This window comes from Phyllostomus hastatus, unplaced genomic scaffold, assembly GCF_019186645.2.
Source record: "Phyllostomus hastatus isolate PE091 unplaced genomic scaffold, TTU_PhHast_1.1 phas_contig_133, whole genome shotgun sequence".
NCBI classification, from domain to species: domain Eukaryota; kingdom Metazoa; phylum Chordata; class Mammalia; order Chiroptera; family Phyllostomidae; genus Phyllostomus; species Phyllostomus hastatus.
Window position 1 is genome coordinate 3,056,307 of NW_025333577.1, and position 18,900 is coordinate 3,075,206.

At 53.8% G+C, this 18,900-nt stretch overlaps 2 protein-coding genes across 6 annotated transcripts; one reads left to right on the plus strand and one right to left on the minus strand.

Moving 5' to 3' along the window:
- The first annotated feature begins 210 nt into the window (after positions 1-210).
- On the plus strand, positions 211-18,628 carry LOC123825527 (tigger transposable element-derived protein 1-like). Of its 3 annotated transcripts, XM_045849001.1 has the most exons (3): positions 211-1,019; positions 14,517-14,695; positions 16,495-18,628. In XM_045849001.1, exons 2-3 carry the CDS (start codon positions 14,633-14,635, stop codon positions 18,025-18,027), a joined length of 1,596 nt encoding a protein of 531 aa, XP_045704957.1. In that variant the 5' UTR covers positions 211-1,019; positions 14,517-14,632; the 3' UTR covers positions 18,028-18,628. The 3 variants fall into 3 exon arrangements, with proteins under 3 accessions (XP_045704957.1, XP_045704976.1, XP_045704966.1); XM_045849020.1 differs by lacking the exons at positions 211-1,019; positions 14,517-14,695 and adding an exon at positions 12,572-12,616; XM_045849010.1 differs by lacking the exons at positions 211-1,019; positions 14,517-14,695 and adding an exon at positions 14,882-14,929.
- On the minus strand, positions 2,680-12,371 carry MZF1 (myeloid zinc finger 1). Of its 3 annotated transcripts, XM_045848852.1 has the most exons (7): positions 12,049-12,371; positions 11,274-11,439; positions 10,413-10,847; positions 9,928-10,108; positions 9,170-9,240; positions 8,950-9,070; positions 2,680-4,980 (listed from the first exon to the last, which is right to left on the minus strand). In XM_045848852.1, the coding sequence occupies exons 3-7, from the start codon at positions 10,809-10,811 to the stop codon at positions 3,554-3,556; spliced, it is 2,199 nt and encodes a 732-aa protein (XP_045704808.1). In that variant the 5' UTR covers positions 10,812-10,847; positions 11,274-11,439; positions 12,049-12,371; the 3' UTR covers positions 2,680-3,553. The 3 variants fall into 3 exon arrangements, with proteins under 3 accessions (XP_045704808.1, XP_045704800.1, XP_045704819.1); XM_045848844.1 differs by lacking the exon at positions 11,274-11,439; XM_045848863.1 differs by lacking the exon at positions 11,274-11,439 and having other exon boundaries at positions 10,413-10,872.
- Positions 18,629-18,900: the final 272 nt, after the last annotated feature.

The window sequence follows — 18,900 nt, forward strand, 5'->3', positions numbered from 1 at the left end:
GGGCTCCCCACTACTTCGGAAATTTCCGCCGCCAGCTCGCTTCGGCTCTTCCCGCCCGGCCTGCTCTGTGCGCCTGCGCAGCTGCAGCCTTCACTGCCGCAGGTCCTCCTTGTCCCCGCCCAGCGTTGCTCAGCTTTGGGGCTTAGAGTTCGGGTATTTTCGGCTAGGCTCGAGTATTTCCGCTGGTGCGGTCGTGTCTCGCTCACTTCCGGGAACGCTCACGGAGCCCAGGCAAGGGGCGCCATCATTAAGTAGGGCAGATGCGGGTTGCTTCACTAGCGGTACGGCGATTCTCACTTGCCATACTCCAGACCGCGGCGGAGGTTGCTCAAACGAGGCCTTTGTCCCGGTGGTCACTAACAGAGGCGTTGTGATTACGGCGGGCGGTAGCCTGGGACTAGGCAGGGATGTTGAGCTGAGGGTACAGGGTGACCCAGCGCAAACCCCGACAGCCCGCTCGCGGAGATTTTAGTTGAGTTAACTAACATGTGTTGTGCCTGAGTGGTCATGAACCATGGAGAGTTCTGCGGTGAGGGGAGGACTTGGAAGGGTGAGGCCACTTTTCGCGTGTATCCTGAGTTCCAGCGGCGGCGCGCAGAGCGTCATGGGTGGACCCAGCCTCCCTCCAATCACAGCTCAGGGTGCCCTGGAGGGCGGGCGGAAGTGGCGTCGGGCGGTTCTGCGATTTTCGACTGTCACCGCGGAAACCGTCTGGCGGCTGAGGATCTTCCGTGCCGGGGTCTGGCGGTTGCGGGCGGCTGGCACTCTGCAGCTCAGGCCTTCCCCGTCTCAGGGTGACGCACGCGACACGCTCCCTCCTGGCATTGAGAAGACATGCCGTAACCGCCCGGAGCGTTGTGGGAGACCCGGTTTCGATGGTCCTGTTGGGGTCGCGCTTGGATAAGCCCCGCAGTTCCCGGTTCGTGTTTCTTACCTCCGCGGAGCCGCCCTGACGCTCTCATCCCCAGCGCCTACTTGGTCCTGACTCGGGCATCACCCCAGCCTCTGTCCGCAGCTCAGTGAGTCTCCTCCCACCTTATCGAATTTTGGTCTGTCGACCTTCCCGGCTGCAGTCTCCACGTAGACTCTGCTCCGTGAGTGCTGAGCCTTGGTGTCCTTTGGCCCAGTGGACTGATACCACCTGTTTTTCTGTAACCGCTTCCCTTTCCAGCCTTTCCATTCTCAATGGCACCAACTCACGTGCACTCTTCAGAACCCTGGTTGTCCCAGTCGCACATTCCCAGCATCATCCCTTGAGTTCCTTGAGAACGATGTGCTGAGGTGAGAATGGGGGCTCAGAATCCTCAGACAGCCCAGGTTTGGAGCTGACATGCTTGCAACCATCCCAGTGTTCTCAGGCTTCAGACATGACTGGTCCTGGTTACCAGACTCAGCTCTCCTCCTCTAAATCTTCTACTCTGTTCTTGTCAGCCACTCTGTTCTTGCTGGTTATTTTTGTTAAAGCTGTCTTCACGTGAGGGTTGGTGACCAAAGACTCAAGGGTAGTTCCTTTTGGCTAGCGTGGTGCATGTGTCCATCCTCAGGCTTTTTGCTGAAGCTCATCTGCCACAGGCCCATGTAGGTTCTCTGGAGAGGTGACACTGGACTTGTGTGGTCTCTAACATTGTGACTTTGACTCAACGGTGCAAAAAATGCTGGGAAAAGGAGTCCATGGGGGCTGGACCAGAGAGAGAGGGGATGGCCAAACTGAGGCAGGAGACTGGGTTGGAAGTGGTGTGGCTATGTCTTTCTTTACTCTTATCTAATTGACAAAAGGGCACAGGTGTTTTGTGTGTTGAGGGTGCATGTAGCCCCTGGGCCTGCAGCCTCCCTGGAGGCAGCAGAGGGTTTGGCATATGCAGAGGCCCTGAGGGAAGCTAGGGTCAGAGATGTGGAAGGAGGAGTGAGGGTGGAAGTGCACCTGGGGGTGTTAGCATAGCCCCTGCAAGCTAACACTGGGAAGATATTGTCCATTTCAAAACAGCAGGGCAGGAGCAGGTGGCAAAGGGAGGCTGAGTGCTGTGGACCTCCAGACTAGAGATTGGCAGCTGGGATCATAGTAGTGCTGGGGAGAGAAGTGAATAGATTTGGGAGGTTGTGGTTGGGGTTAGTATAACTGGATAGATGTGGCATGGGTAGGCTGGGCTAAGGAGGGAACTATGGGCTCAAGTACAGAAGATCCAGGGACAGGCTGGGTGGGCACTGTTGTAGTTTTCATAAGATGACCAATGCTTTGGGCTTCTCCTGGGTTCGTCTTTGGTTCTGGCCAAGTGATGCCAAGTGGTCATTCTATCCAAGCCCTCTGCCTTGCTCATAGTACAGTTCTCTCTCTTAGAGATTTTATTTACTTATTTTTAGGAAATGGAGGGAGATGGAGAGGGAGAGAAACATTGATGTTAGAAACATCGATTGGTTGCCTCTGCTACAGGTCACAACCTGGGACCAAATGCACAACCCAGACATGTGCACTGACTGGGAATTGAGCTGCTGACCTTTTGCTTTGTGGGACAATGCCCAACAAACTGAGCCACATTGATCAAAGCAGGACTTCGGTTCTTTTTTGTTGTTGTTGATTTTAAAGATTTATTTATTTATTTTTAGAGAGGGGGAAGGGAGAGAGGAAGAGAAACATCAATGTGTGTTTCCTGTCTGCCTCTTGTGCACCCTCCACTGGGGACCCAGCCTACAACCCAGGCATGTGCCCTGCCCGGGAATCAAACCAACCACCCTTTGGTTCATAGTCTGGCACTCAATTCACTGAGCCACACCAGCCAGGGCAGCACTTGGATTCTTAACCCCCAGCTACTTGGCCAGCTTGTAAAGGTATCCCTGGCCAGTTGCAGAAGTGGTGGTTTTTCTTTCCTTTATCTGTTTTTGCAGAAATAGTCTTTCATGGGTGGCTATAACATCATTCTTCATGTTTTTCCTCAGGAGGTTGGTTTGGCAGATGGATGTATATACTTCTAAAGGCTTCAAATTTGGGGCCCTGGCCTTTCACATCTAAGGAATGTCTTCCCAGGTTTAGTTTTACAAGCACATCCCAGGCCACATCTGGTCTCCTGGGCACAAGTTTGCTACTTTTATTGCATCCAGTGGTCTTGGCAGGCTGCGGAGAACTGAGCCAGTCCAGGTCCTCCCCTGCCAGTTCGTTTGACCCATGGATGTGTGCGTTGAAGTCATCCTGAACTAACAGTACTGGAATCATAGTAAGTGGGGGAACCTCGCAGCCATGGGCAGTTGCTGCTAGGAGCCACTTCTGCAGGGGGGGCCATGGCTGTCAGGAACCACAGTTGCAGTGGAAGTGATGGATATGTGGGATTGTTAGAGAGGAACCGGTGCAAGTAGGGTGGCATTGTGTGTGTGGAGATCCAGAGCCAGGTTCCTTCTACTGTTTATTGAACACCTACTGGGGGATTAGGCCCTGGGCCAATCTGTGTATACCTATATGATGGCAGGCCTCACAACACCCGTGCAAGGTAGGTGTTCTGTCCCCCTCTGTGTCCCCCTACACACAGAGAACTGAGGTGGACACAGAGGGGTCAGTGGGCCCTGGCTACTCTGCACTGTGGACACGCTGATGCTGGATGAGTTTGGTGCTCTGGTGGAAGCGCCGGCCACAGTCCTGGCAGGAGAAGGGCTTTTCATGCCGGTGGGTACGCAGGTGCTGCGTGAGCGTGGGCCGCTGGCGGAAGGCCTTGCCGCACTCGGGGCAGGCATAGGGCCGCTCTCCCGTGTGGATGCGCCGGTGCTGTGTGAGGTTGGCATGCTGTCGGAAGCACTGGCCGCACTCGGGGCAGGAGAAGGGGCGCTCGCCTGTGTGGATGCGCTGGTGCTCTGTGAGCCTCGAAACCTGCGTGAAGCCCAGGCCGCATTCACCGCAGTGGTAGGGCTTCTCACCAGTGTGTGTCCGCTGGTGGCGCGTGAGCTTGAGACGCTGGCTGAAACGCTGGCCGCACTCAGGGCAGGAGAAGGGCTTCTCGCCTGTGTGCACCCTCAGGTGTTGTGTGAGCGTGGGCCGCTGGCGAAAGGCTTTACCGCACTCAGTGCAGGCGAAGGGCCGCTCGCCGGTGTGGATACGCCGGTGCTGCGTGAGGTTGGAGCGCTGCCGGAAGCTCTGGCCGCATTCGGCACAGGCGAAGGGCCGCTCACCGCTGTGCACTCGGCGGTGCTGCAGCAGCACCGAGCGGCGTCCGAAGCGCTCGCCACACTCGACGCAGCTGAAGGATTTGTCACCCGTGTGCACAGCCTGGTGCTCCAGCAGCACTGCACGCTGCGCAAAGCTCTCGCAGCACTCGCTGCAAGGGAAGGGGCCTGGGGGCTCCGGTGCACTGGGAGGCGTGGGGGGCCCAGTGCCGGTACCTGGAGGATCACCGTGGATGCGCCGGTGCTGCAGCAGGTTGGAGCGCTGCCGAAAGCTTTGGCCACAGTCAGTGCAATGGAAGGGCTGCTCGCCCGTGTGCACACGCCTGTGCTCCTCCAGGCGTGCGCTGCGCACAAATCCCTGGCCGCAGTCGCCGCAGACAAATGGGCGCTCTTCCGTGTGCGTGAGCTGATGGCGCAGCAGGTGTGAGCTGCGGCTGAAGCCACGGCCGCACTCACCGCACACAAATGGCCGCTCTCCCGTGTGTATCTTCTGGTGCCGCAGCAGGTTGCTGCGTTGGCTGAACACCTTCCCACACACGTCGCAACGGCCACCTCGTACTGCCCCGGCACCTGTGCTGGGACGGCCTCGGCTCCGACCCCTGGGGGCTGGCCAGCAGGTAGTGGTCATTATTCGGCCCACACCCTGGCGGGGATCCTCATCCGTGGGGTCCTGCTCACCTCCTGGGTCGCTGGGGAGCACGAGTGCATGTGAGAAGCCACCTTCTTGCAAGGGTGACTGGAGTTGGCCTGTGAGGCCAGCCACACCATGGTCCCAGTGGAGGTGGGGGCTCACAGTGCCTGGGCCAGCAGAGACACTGTCCATCTGGAGCGCAAACCCTGCATTGCACAAAGGGATCCACTCCTTTGTGACAGAACCCACTGTGTGCCCAGAGCATCCTAGCCCTGGGTAAACAGTGTGAACTGGAGGCTCCTGACACTGACCAAGGAGGCAGACAGAGGAGCAGGGACTTTATCTGTGCAGGTATCCCCAGGAGGTGACAAAGGGACAGAATCTCACATGGGGAGGAAGACTAAGAAGCTTGGTACAGGCTTTCCAGGTCTGACTTCAGTTTGCAAAACATCACCTTTCTAGAGGGGCTGTTTGCAAAGGTGGTCCTTGTATCACCAGGTGGGTGAGGATGGTTTCCACAAATGCATAGACGTGGGTGGGTCTGATGTGCCTTGCTCAATGCCCACAGGGCACCTGAGGGACAGCGTGTACATGTAGGTGTGGGATCAAGAGTCAGGGGCTCCGTCTTCAGGGAAATACAAACCTGGGTGCTATGGTATTTGCATGGCATATGGAGCCCTGGGCCTGCACGAGATCAAATGGAGTGGGGTGGAGGGGTGTCTGTGGAGAAAAGGAGTGGCCTCTAGCCACAATCTGAGCTCAGGAGTAGATGCTGGGTAATGGAGAAAGTACAAGCAAAGGCCACTGAGAAGCAAGGCAGGAGAATAGGAAGCCTAGAAGAAGTCAAATCAAGGAGACAGAGTATCAAGGGCTTCAGTGGTGGCAGAAAAACCCGTAAGTTATCAAAAGGCAGGTAAATTATATCAAAGGAAATAACTTGTGCACATCAAAAACAACTTAAGTTAAAAAAAAAAGACAAACTGAGAAACTCTCCAGAGGCAAGGTGCTAATTAACCTTATAAGAATTCCATCCTGGCTGGTGTGGCTCAGTGAACTGCGTGCCAGCCTGCAAACCAAAGGATTGCTGGTTCAATTCCCAGTCAGAGCATATGCCTGAGTTTCGGGCTAGGTCTCCAGTGGGGGGTGCATTAGAGGCAACCACACACTGATGTTTCTCCCTTTCTCCCTCCCAACTCTAAAAAATAGAAATCTTAAAGAAAAAAAAAAAAAACTGGCTGCACAGGAAATACACAGTTGAGGGGCAAGGGGAACAGATAGGAGACCTGATGGGGGAGACTGAGGTGGCTGGGGAAGCTGTGTTTGAGTGTGGGAGCTATAGTTGTCTACAGCATATGCAGCCTGAGGAAAATATGGGGCTGCAAAGGAGGAATCCACCAGGGAACCCAAGGTATGCTACCAGTGTGGCTGGATAAAGACTGGGGTTGTGAACTGAGAGAAGTCCCAAGCTGGAAGAAGTGGTCAGCCATGCAGTACAGGCTGGGCCTGGCTGGCAGCTGAAACCTAAATAGCAGAAGGGGCATATACCAGATCCTGCTTTTAGGTCTGACATGGAGAACATAACTTAAAAGTACCTTGGGCAATTCCAAAGCAAGACAGGCCAGCTGGTGAGGTTCAGGGATCCAGAGCCTGGTACAGTGAGCCTTAAAGCCCAGGGACTGAAGCTGGTGGCTGAGGACAAGGGCTGTGACAGCCCAGTACGCCCATAGACCTACACAGGAATGACCTGTTTGCTTTTGGTTGGGCTGCAGAGGTATCCTCCTTGAATGGCCTGGGGACCAGATGAACCTTCACTTCGGGGTTTTTTTTGTTTTTAAAGATTTTATTTCTTTTTAGAGAGAAGGGAAGGAAGAGAGGGAGAGAAACATCAATGTGTGGTTGCCTCTCATGCATGCCCTACTAGGGGACCTGGGCTGAAACCCAGGCATGTGCCCTGACTGGGAATTGAACTAGTGACCCTTTGGTTTGCAGGCCCACACTTAAATCTACTGAGCTATACCAGCCAGGGCCACCTCAGGGTTTTGATGGACCCTGTGGCAGCCCCTTGCCTAGGGCGATGCAACAAGCTCATAGAACTCAGACAGGTAGTCTGTCAACAGTGCAACCAGTGAGAGAACTCACAGCTGAGGAAACTGGGCTAGCCAGCCTGGGAAGGAAACTAAATTATTTCCAAATCCTCAAAGGAGGGACCGGCATCTATGAAACAAAGACATTATGGAGAAAGAATGAATGATCCTCCTTTCTGATAACATAGCAGATGGTGACTTTTGGGAAACAATGCCATCTATTTAAAATTGTTCCATCTTGAAATAAGTAAAACAACAATAAAGTTTTGTTGTTGTTGTTGTTGTTTTATATAAGATTCCCAAAGATGAAGAGAAAAGGAAACAGACCTGATAGTGTCTACTCTGGAAAGCAGATGAGTTGGTGACTGTGTACCAGACTGGAGAAGGTGAATACTAAATCAGTGGGGAAACAAAACAAAATATCAACATTTTTTACCCTAAGGAAGACTAAAAAAATTCAGGAGTTGGAGGCACCATGTACCTCTGGCCTTGCAGGGGTAGCAGTGTCATGCAGGTGGAGGAGGCTGTTTTATAAGCAGAAGCTGGGCACAGAACAGCCCTGGGCTCTGCACAGAATGCTGAGCAAACAGTGGGCACTACTGCAGCTCAGATTCTGGGTCTCTTCTCCCTTTTGGCAAAAAGGCTGGGTTGAGGTGGGAGACCCTACTGAGGAAGTTGTGGGATAAAGTGAAGCCATATTGGAGCTGAGACACCAGCCTGTTTCCTGGGAGAGGACTCAGGTAAGACCTGAAGAGGATTAGATCAAGGTGCGCTCCAAATGGCCCAGGCAGAGTGCTCTACAGATCCTTCACTGGCATCCAGTAACACTCCCCACACCCGCTCATGTTCCCTAATATGTGGGTCTGATCCCCCCCTGTCCTTTCCACACCCTCATCCACTTGCTAAGAGCCATCAGATTGGTGGTGATCCCTCGTCTTACACGAAAGCAGACAACCTGGAGGGAACAGAGACCACAGTACGAGGAGAAAACTTAAAAAACAATTTACTGCTATCCTTAGGGAAAGACAACTATAAAAACAATAGGAAGTGGCTATAAAAATGAATGTTCAAGGAATGAAACACTCTTGGAAATTAAAACTGTTAGCAGATATGCACATCTCCACACAATGCCTGAAAGACACAACTGATGAACTTTTCTGGACAACAGAACACAAGTGGATGGAAGATTGGAGTGAAAAGATAAACAGCCAAAGAACAGGCATTCCAGAAACCAGAATAAAACAAGGCAGCCCTGGCTGGTGTGGCTCAGTGGACTGAGTACCAGCCTGTGAGCCAAAGGGTCATGTTTGATCCCAGTCAGGGCACACGCCTGGGTTGCAGGCCAGGTCCCCAGTGGGGGCTGCAAAATAGACAACCACATGTTGATGTTTCTCTCCCCTCCTCTCTAAAAATAGTCTTAAAAAAACAATGGAGAAGGAAATCAAAGAAACCATTCCAGCCATTTCCCACCACTGAGATGTGTTTTTCAAATGGGAAAGGGTCACTAATAATGTGATTTAAAAAAAAAAAGGTATGTGACTAACTTAATAAGAAGAATTCTTTCTCCGGCCAAACTTTGATCTAATGTAAAGTGTAAGACAAATGTGTCTCAGAAACATCCACTAAAGCAAGGGAGTGAATCAAAAAGGATGGGTCCAGGGAACAGGAAGGAAGAGATCAGGAGTCTGGATGATGTCCAAGCTAGGACTGAGAGGCTGGGGTGAACACCTGGGTGATTGGTGAGAATCCCACTGTCCTGCCTGATCCCCACTGTCACGGCCCCTCCTGCCTGCCCACTCTGTCTACTACCTGTTCTCCTAGTCACTCACCCTCCCTATGCTGTCAACAGAGTCCAGGGGGCACAGAGATGGGAGGCATGGGTTTGGGGAACACAGACTCTGGCCTTGGGAAGTTTCACTGTGGTGAGGAGTAGCAGCTGGAGGAGCATGGGGTCAGTGGAAAGCTTGGCTTTTGAGGGCAGGAGATGCTGAAAGTTGATGTTACAAGGGATGGGAGAGCAGGGCTAGGAGTGGGATAGGCAGGTATGTTACTGTTCACACAGAGGACCCATTCCCACCACACCCATCTTACCTGGGGAGAAGATGCTCCCAGGTTGTTCTTGCCATAGGGCCCCAGGGAGTTCCGTCCATGAGGGCCCCTTAAGCCCAGTCTTGCTGTGGAGAGAGGCCTGGTCCAGCACCATCCCACAGCCCTGAAACCACAGTGGTGATTGCTCATCTGTGCCTTGCTAGACTCAGGGAGGGACCTACCGGACCCCCACCCACAGAGGCTTGGCTTGTGTGGGGCTTACCTGGGCCTCCTCAAGCAGGAGGGTGGAATTGGCCTCGTGGGGGCTGGCTAGAGGCCCAGAATCCAGAAATTCTGGAGAGGAAGGGTGGAGTCAGACAGCCCAAGGTTGTTCCCACCCCTCTGCCCTCAGTGATGGGCCAGGTGCTGGGATCCAGGTTGGGTGAGAGCTAGGTGCTAACTTGGGGCTGGGTATGGCAGGGTGGCTCTAAGGGCCCAGCTCAGGGTAGAGCAAAGCAGGGAACCTGGAAGGCCACAGAGGAGCTGCAGGAGGAGGAGGTGGCTCAGGTCTGTGCCCTGCATGCCTGCAGAAAACCTGGGCAGATGGATAGTGAGGGCAAGAGAGGGGCATTGCATGAGGATCCACACAAGAATGGTGGGTGGGTGGTCAGCTGTAGCACCTGCCTGATAGGTGTACAAGGGAGGGGCAGGCCCCCAGTACTTTGGGGTCCTCCCTCAGCCACACCCACCCATACCCCAGCCTACTGTTTGTTCCCCAGTGACTAGATGACATCCCCCAATAGATCTCCTTGGGCAGTGAACTCCACATGCCTCTCACACATGGAAACACAGCTGTGGCACTCAGGCTTGGCATTCAAGGGGGCCATGACAACCACTGGCTGGCTGGGATGTGAGGCCTCCATGCATGGGAATGATTCAGTCCACCAGATGACTGGCCCAGTGTGCTTCAGACTGCTCAGGCCAGGCTCCCAGTCTCTATTCAGTTAGGCCTTGGGCCCTGCCTACCTTGCCTGCCCTCACCTGGGTCCTCTGTAACCTCGGGCTCCTCTTTCACATGAAGACTCAGCGGTGACCTCTGTGTGGCTCCAGGGGTATCAGGCCCAGGTTCTGTAATCCTAGGCTTGGTTTGAAGGAGTGGCTGGAAGTCAGAGAGCTCCATCTTCTCTGATAGCACCTCCTGGCCCTGCACCTGGACTGTGACCTGGGGAGGTGCCCCCTCTCCATCAGAGGCGCAGACAGGCAGTTGTGCTAGACCCCATCACAGGATTCCAGGGGTCCTGACAGAGTAGGTCCTCCAGAGATCCCCAACCCCCAAGGAGTGCACAGGGAGTGAAGGAACCACCTGCAATTGCTATCCTGTTGTTGACACCCACCCTGCATCCCTCCCGGTGTCCTTGACCCTTGCATGGGGTCTGCTGTAGGTGACCACTCCAAACCACAAGGGACAGGGGTTTAGCTGAGCATGGCATCCCCCAGGTTAACCCTGATCTCTGCAACTGCCTCACCCATCTCCGGGGTCCTCCTGGCTTCTGACGCAGCTCCTCAACAAGGGCCACAGCCTCCTCAGGGCTGCCTGGCTGCTGTTCCCGCACTCGGGCCTGGATCTCAGTGGGCAGTGCACTCAGGAACTGCTCCAGCACCAGTAGTTCCAGCATCTGCTCCTTGGAGTGCACCTTGGGCTGCAGCCACTGGTGGCATAGCTTCCGGAGCAGCGCCAAGGCCTCTCGGGGCCCTGCTGCCTCCTCATAGCGGAAGTGCCAGAAACACTGGCGTGCAGCCTCTGGGCCAGGATCCCATGGGGTCGTCTCCTCCTTTTCCTCCTCAGAGTCCTCCAGCTTCACCATGATGGGCCTCTTGTCTTCTGGGGCTGTGTGCCCTGGGGATCCCAGTGCTGCGGGCCTCATCAGAAAGACAGTCTGGGCTGAGGCTAGTGTCTGTCCCTGGGGGACGAATGGGATAAAGCTGCTGCAATGACAGTAGAGCAAAGTGCTCATTGAGTGTCTACTGTGTGCTGTCCCATCCTCAGACTTGCCTAGGAAGAAGGCAGGTGAGGACATCCCAGTGACCTGTGGGGCTGGTTAGTCCTGGATGAGCCACCTGTTTCTGGTCTCTCTAGCGGGGCCCGCAGAGGCTCTGGTAGCCCCCAGCTCCAAGCAAAGACTTCTTAGGCCTGGAAGTCACTCTTCATTCCCCTAAAGCCTGCCCTTCAATGTGCACTACCTTATCCTGGCCCTGTAGCCCTGTAGCCCTTCCTCCTAACAGGTGAATGACACAACACGCCCCACCTGTGCATCTGCACCACTACCCATCCCCATGCCAGTCCATTATTGCACCATCCACTCTTCCACCCAATCTCAGACATTCACCTGCCATCTTGGTTCCACAGGGCAGCCTCCCTCCACTTGTCCAAATTCCCCTGTGTGGTTCAACACCCAGGTGGCATCCTTTCTCAATTCAGCCCCATCCTCTGAGCCCTGCTTATCACATCATGCAATGTCTTGTCGTCTCCTCGGGTTCCTGACTTAGGTAGACCTAGAAGGTGATGGGGGTTTCCAGAGGCCTGCAAAGAAAGGTCCTGCAACCACTGGACCCGAAGACTGCAATAAAGGTCTAAGATTCCGGTCTCGCCTATTTGCCACATAACCTTGGCTGGTGTCTGTGAACCTGTTTCCTCAACTGCTAATAAGGACGACCACCACCCCTGCTGCTCCTGAGGCTGTAGGACTTGGGCTTCATGAAGACATTTATTTATTAAGAGGGTGGATTCCATTTCGAGGGAAGCCAAATTCCGTGAGCCAACCCTCCGCTCCTTAAGGTCCTAGATCAACACGAAAACCCTAGGGGAAAGCTGGACAATCGCTAAGCCGAACCCTGCGGATGTTCTCGAACTACATTTACCAGTTTTGACGCGCAACTTCCGCTTTAGGGAGCAACGCAAGACCTGGTGGCGCCATGGCAACCAGGGGCGGGGCTTCCAAGGTCTGTCTCCTTCCTTGACGCTCAAAGACCGGCCTCGGGCGACAGCGCTGGGCCCGCCTGCAAGGGTTGCCTACATCCCTTCCCTGTATTCCCGGACCTGCAAGGCAGCCGCCACCCCGATTCCCGTCCAAGCCTTTCCCGATGAGAGCCCCCCGCCCTCACCTTAGTTCTCAGCGGTCCGCTTTCCCGCTCCTGAGCATGCGAATTCGCCGACTTCCCTTCCCTAGCCGGACTATATCTCCCAGAATGCTCTACGCAGCAGCCCCAGCGTCTCCTTGCCCTTCTCCCACCCTCGTCTGTTTCCACCCTGTTCCCCGGGATAGCGTTGTTCCCAACGATCAGGTCACATTCCTGGACGCCTGCTCCTGCGCTCCCCGCCTCTGACCCAGGTATCGGGGCTCCGGTCGACGTGCGCAAGCTTCTCAGGGGTTCCCCGGACGGTGCTATCTTCCCGACCGCGCACGCCTCCCACCATCTCGGCCTCAATTCTCTAAGGGCTTTCCAGTGGATTAGTACGGTTCTGCACCAATCACCGCCCTCGGTCATCCCGGGTCTCCATGGAAACTGTCTGCGGAGCTTGGGGGAGGAGCAATTCCTCTACACCCACCCGGATTGCAAAAAAGAGTAACTCCACCCGGTGCTTTCTGGGAGATGTAGTCAGCCGGGCCCTCCGTGCGCGCGTGTGCAACGTTTGCTTTGGTTGGCATAGGCGTGTCGGTGCATGTCCACGGTAACTTGTGGGGCTGTTTCATTGGTCTCCTAGGCAACCCAAGGGCGTGGAGGGCGTCGGAAAAGCGCGGGGAATTGGGGTAAAGCGTGGGGCGGGGACTGGGTAAAGATGTGCGGGGTAGAGGGGAGGAGGGAGTGACTGATATAGGGGCTAGGAGAGACTCCAGTAGGTGAACCGACGGAGAGAAAGAACAGAGAGGGATCTTTACTCTCTCTGAGCTAGATAATGTGATAAGAATCCAGCGGGTCAGGGAGTGACACCAGGGGAGACAGGGGTGCCAGAATAGTTAGCAACAGGGATGGAGATCAAGAAGGAATGGAGGTGACAGGACAGAAAGAGGGAGAGAATAGATTCACAGGGGCCAGAAGTGTAGACACTGAGATTCAAGGGACTGACAAGGACCAGGAATACACAGGCAAGAGAACAAAGAGACAAAAATCAGAGATACAATAAGATGGATTGAGAGTTTTCAAAGACTAAGAAAAGGGGACAGCAAGAATAGAGCCAGAAAGAGTTGGTGGTAGACTTGTTAGGAAAACTTACCCAAAACTTGACAATGAGACAAAAAGATGAATAGGAACCCCAACTCCCTAAGCCAAGCAACTCTATTCAACTACTTTGATCAGGACCCAGATAGTGTGAATTTAGATGCTAAGTTGTAAAGGTTGATAGGTTGCAAATGCTCACACTGTCCCTTATAAAAAAAGTATCCCCAGGGTTAGAGTTGTGTCACACTCTAGGACCCAAAGGACTCTAGGACCCTTAGGACTCTAGTCCTAAGTGTCATAGGACTGTACGACACCTCTGTCCGACCCCTGTGCTCTAGGGCACTACTCCAACTTTTGCGTTTTTATTTAGTGTTGTTTTTCAACTCCATTGTTCCTTCTCTCATCTTCCTTGAATCACCTGTCATCCTCCTAGCTCCCTCCGTGAAGTAAGTCAAAGTTAGAGTTTGCTTTTCCCTTTATTTTTTAAAAAATACTTTCTAGTCTTTTATAATGGATGACCTGCCCTGGCTGGTGTGGCTCGGTGGATTGAGCCCTGGCCTGCAAACCGAAAGGTCGAGGATTCAATTCCCAGTCAGGGCACATGCCTGGGTTGCAGGTCAATGTTTCTCTCCCTCTTTCTCCCTCTCTTCCCTTCTCTCTAAAAATAAATAAATAAAAATTTAAAAAATCTTATATTAAAAAAAATAATGGATGACCTCACTTTCTATTCCTTTAAAAGATTTTATTTATTTTTAGAGAGAAGGGAAAGGAGAGAGAAAGAGGTGGAGAGAAACATCAATGCGTGGTGCCTCTCAATGCACCTGGCCATGGAGACCTGGCTTGAAACCCAGACATGTGCCCTGACTGGGAATCGAACCGGTGACCTTTTGGTTCGCAGGCCGAGCTCAATCCACTGAGCCACACCAGCCATGGATGTTTTTATGTTTATTTAAAAAAAAAATCAGAAAGTGTTATTTAGAAAGGTACAAAGGTAGTAGAAGTGAGCCAGCTAGGCTTCTTAGGCTCAGGAAACAATTTACAGAAGCAAAAGAAGAGTTCTTGGAGTTTAGGAGAGAGAAAGGCAAAGAGAAGGTGCCTGGGTGGAGGGTTAAGGGAAAGACACAGGAGTGCTCCAGAGAGGGAGAGCGCGCTTGTTTTTACCTTTTTTGAAAATTATATGTTGACAGTCGGAAGGGAATCAGTTTCCAGGACGGGGGACAGACATGGAACAAGAGAGAACAGTGTGACAGAGCCAGGAAGGGAAAGAGGTAGGGAGGATGATGGAAAGGCTGACAGAAAGTAGGCGGTGGGAAAGATGTGAACGAGAAAAAAATTAGGCGCCGACACCCTGGGGCTGCCCTGCTTGGACTCCGCACTCAGTAGCCTCATCACCGAACTATATTTCCCGGCAGCCCGAGCGCCCAGAGCGGCGTCGGAGGTGCGCCCCACGCGGCAACTTTTCGCTTCCGCGGACCAGATGGAGGCTGGCTTCAGCCACCTCCGGGGAAAGGTGCTGTGAAAGTAGGACATGGGGAAGGGCCGCAGCCCCACCAGCCCAGTTGAAGCAGCCGGCCCGCGTTGCCGTCCTGAGGTAAGGGCGGTCGGCTGCGCGCAGGCCAGGTTCCGGGGATGGGGGCGGCCTTTCTTACGGCTCCGGCCAGTGGGAAGGCGAGGCCGCTGCGCGCGCAGCCCAGGATGTGCGCCACTGGGCCAATTGGAGTGTTCGACAGTCCCCGCGGTTTTCTGGGAAATGTAGTATCGAGAGACGTAGGTCGGCGAGCTCTCCCGGGCGGCGGGTCTGGGAAACCAGGGAATGAAAGGATCAGTGAGTGACTTAAGTTAAAATTGTGATTGAGTAAGGGAAGGTATGGTTGCGGAGAGAGAAGGATGGGCACGAGTGGCTTGGTATTCGGGGCCTGCCCACCCACGTTGCCCTGCTTCCCCGGCTTGAGGGCCCCTTGGGCTGTACTACCTGGTTTCAAGGCAGTTGCAGCCCTGAAGGTACTCGTTCTAGATGCCAGAGCCACTCCAAATACAGAGACCCGTTAGCCATTTGTCCCTCCTTTTCACGTGGCACTCCTTCAAAAACAACTTTATTGTTTTGGTTAGGTGCTACTTTCACAGGGTTGAAAGTGTAAAAGGGACAGGGCAGGAAGCCAGTCTTACCATTGTACTTCATTTAATAATTTACTCAGCAAGCGCCTACAGGGTGCCTGCAAAGTACCAGGCACTATTATTCCTGGCTTTGGGGATGCAGCAGACAGTTCTGCAGACAGGGCTCCTGCCCTCGGGCAGTGTATGACAGGTGCACAGTAAAACTTAGGTGTGGAGGTTACATTCGAGCAGAGATCTGCAGGAGGAGAGGGAACAAGTTGTATAGACAAGAGGAAAGAGCCCTAGCTCTGGGCGAAAGGAACCACAGGAGCAAAGGCCTGAGTCAGGAGTTAGCAAAGAAGAGGAGGAGGCTTGAGGAAAGTGAGAATGTAGTGGCTTTTCCTCAGGGAGAGAGGGGAGGCAGGAAGGGCTCTGAGCAGAGGGTGACTGGATCTGACTGGATTCTTATTGACTCTATGTGGAGAACCACCTTCCTCCCCTATCCCCAAGTACTCCCCAGTGGTGGTCGGAGTTAGGGAAGTTCCCTTCTGTGAGAGTTGCCTATGATGGCTGTGGCATATCACTACAAACTTAGTGCTTTAAAGCAATACAGATTTATCATTTTAGAGTCTCGGAGGTCAGAAATCTGAAGTGGGTCTCTGTGGGCCAAAATCAAGGTGCTGATAGGACTCGTTCCTTCCATAGGCTATAGGATTCTGTGTTCACGCTGCCTTCTGAGTGAAATCTGCCTACTGTTACAAGGACCCCTGTGATGACATTTAGGGTCCATTCTGATAACCCGGGATAATCTCCCTCATTCAGGATTAATTTAATCACAACCCACAAAGTCTCTTTTGCCATGTAAAGTGATTTACTCGTAGGTTCCTGGTATTAGGATGCAGATGTCTTCAGGACACATCCTTATTCAGCCTCCCACTCTGATAACCCATGTCTCTGAGTGAGAGATGTGGAGCTGGGTAGCTCATCTGCTCATCCATGTCAGGGAGGTGGGTCAGGGTTTCCAGATGCTCTTAGGAGATTTGCAGGGGCAGGGAGGGAAGAGTGAAGTCTCAGCTGTGTTTTGATCTCATGAGCTAAAACTAAGTGACACCACGGACTTCTAGAAACAAAGAGTGCCTGGATGTGAGTGTGCAGTGCTTTTAGCAGTAGGAAGGGAAGGGACGGGCATGCCCCTGAGCAGGGTTCAGTGCTCTGTGTGAGAGCATGGGAAGGCTGGGCAGTGGTTGGGACTCCCATGTGTTCACATATTAATGCTTATATACCCCCCTCTTACAGAGAGGCCAAGAGGAAACCATTGTGGGCACAGTGGTAGCTACTGTGGAGGGGCAAGAGGTACAGAGGTCGTCAAGGTGCATGGTGCGAGGAGGTGGAATGAAGACAAATTCTCACCTTCAGGTGTCAGGGAAGGCACCCCTTGGTGGTATTTGCCTTCGCCACAGTGCCAAGCGGGACCGGAAGTCCATCACCTTGCATGTGAAGTTGGAGGTGCTTCGGAGATTTGAAGAAGGTGAAAAGTTGACACAGATTGCTCGGACTCTAGGGCTAGCCACCTCCACTGTTGCCTCAATCCGTGTCAACAAGGACAAGATCCGAGCTAATTCTCAGGCAGCTACACCCATCAGTGCCAAGCAGCTGACCCGCTGCCGGGGTGTGGTGATGGGTCATATGGAACGTCTGCTGAGCCTGTGGATTGAGGAGCAGAAACAGCATAACCTGCCTGTCAGCACACTGCTTATCCAGGACAAGGCACGACATCTCTTCGCTCAGCTGCAGCATGAGCAGGGCAATGGTGCCCAGGCTGACACCTTTGGGGCCAGTAATGGCTGGTTTGCTCGTTTCAAGGCACGCCACAATGTACTACTGACGGATGAGCCTGCTGTGGCTGATGCCCAGGCTGCAGCCTGCTACCTCCCAGTGCTACATACCATTCTGGAGGAGGGTTGCTACTCACCACGCCAAGTCTTCAACGTTGATGAGACAGGCCTTTTCTGGAAGAGGCTGCCTGAGCGCATGCTGCTGGCTCTGGAAGGTGCAGCCAGGCCTGGGCCCAAGGCCCCTAAGGACCACCTGTCCCTGCTGCTGGGTGCCAACGCAGCTGGTGACTTCAAACTGAAGCCCCTGCTGGTGTACCCCTCAGAGAACCCACGCACCCTCAAGGGCTGCTCCAAGGCCAGCCTGCCTGTAGTCTGGTGCTCCAACGGCAATGACTGGCTGACACCCAACATCTTCCAGGACTGGTTTACTGGCTGCTTCTGCCCTGCTGTGGAGAGCTACTGCGCCAGCCACGGTCTTCCACACCGTGCCTTGCTGCTCCTGGACAGTGCACCTTGCCATCCCACCCATCTGGGTAGTCTCTCAGCCCATGTGCGCGTTGAGTTCCTACCCAAGAACACATCGACCCTGATCCAGCCCATGAACCAGAGCATCATTGCTGCCTTCAAGGCCCATTACCTACGCCTCACACTTAGCCATTTGGTCCAGAAGAAGGCTGGTGGAGACCGGCCTTCCATGTGGGAGTTCTGGCGCAGCTATACTGTCATGACTGCAGTAGACAACATTGCCCAGGCCTGGGCAGAGCTTCAGCCCAATACTCTGAACAGTGCCTGGAGGAAGCTCTGGCCTGAGTGTGTGCCTGCCAGTACTTTGGAGCCCGACACCGTGCCCCAGCTCCGCCGCAGCATTGTGGCACTGGCCAGCCATGTGGGCCTTGGGGACATAGCAGAGGCCGATGTTATCAGCCTGCTGCAGGCCCATGTGGAACCCCCACCTTTGGGGAAACCCCCAGGTTGCAAAGGATGGAGATACTAACAGTTCTGGGCTGCCCTGGGAAGCAAGGAAATGCCTACCCTCCAAAACACCAGAACTGGATTTCTCTGAAGCCACAGTGGGTGTGGGGACTGAGGAAGCTGATGTGGGTGCACTGAGCCCTCAGCACCTGGCCCAGGCCCTGTCCCACTTCACTGCTGGCTTGCAGGTCCTCATGGAGAATGATCCCAACCAGGAGTGCAGCCTGAAAGTATCCTGGAGTGTCCACTGTGCCCTTGCCCACCTCTGGGAACTGCACTGGGAAAGGAGGCGACAGGCTCGGGCAGCTGCATCCTCAGCAGGTCCTGAGGTGGTGGCCACAAGGGAGTTGGCAGGAAGTCTGCGCTAACCTACAGAGGGTGGGCAAGTGGCTAAGGACACAGGCCCTGAAGGACAGACCTCTGCAGCTGGCCTGCATGGCTTGGGGCTTGAGCCTGACCTCAGATGAGCACTGTTGAATGACATTTTGTTTCTGGAGAGCAGATACTGCCACTTCTCCCTCATGGTTCTCATATCTTACATCCTGTGGGTTTTTTAATTTTTGTAAAAATTTTTAAATTTAATTTTAGAAAGAGGGGAAGAGAAATAGGGAGAGAAACATCAATGTGTGGTTGCTTCTCTCAGACCCCCTACTGGGGACCTGGCCCACAACCCAGGCATGTGCACTGAGTAGGAATTGAACCAGTGACCCTTTGGTTCACAGGCTGACACTCAATCTACTCAGCCACACCAGCCAGGGCCTTTTTGTTTGTTTGTGTTTTTACAGTGACACATAGCCCACTGGGCTTGGGGGTTAGGAGGGTGGCGTTCTCTGACTGGCTGAAGAGCTGTGGGGCCCAGGAGTGCCAGAGCGGAGACCAGCATTTCCCATTTGCC

What these genes read in the sequence shown, in the direction of transcription:
- LOC123825527 (XM_045849001.1), top strand. Translation starts at nt 14,633, where the DNA reads ATGGGGAAGGGCCGCAGCCCCACCAGCCCAGTTGAAGCAGCCGGCCCG. An exon ending in GCCCGCGTTGCCGTCCTGAG is followed by an intron (nt 14,696 to 16,494) that starts GTAAGGGCGGTC and finishes CCCCTCTTACAG; the next exon opens with AGAGGCCAAGAGGAAACCAT.
- MZF1 (XM_045848844.1), bottom strand. Translation starts at nt 10,811, where the DNA reads ATGAGGCCCGCAGCACTGGGATCCCCAGGGCACACAGCCCCAGAAGAC. An exon ending in CGAGGTTACAGAGGACCCAG is followed by an intron (nt 9,241 to 9,927) that starts GTGAGGGCAGGC and finishes CTTCCTCTCCAG; the next exon opens with AATTTCTGGATTCTGGGCCT. An exon ending in TCCTGCTTGAGGAGGCCCAG is followed by an intron (nt 9,071 to 9,169) that starts GTAAGCCCCACA and finishes CTGTGGTTTCAG; the next exon opens with GGCTGTGGGATGGTGCTGGA.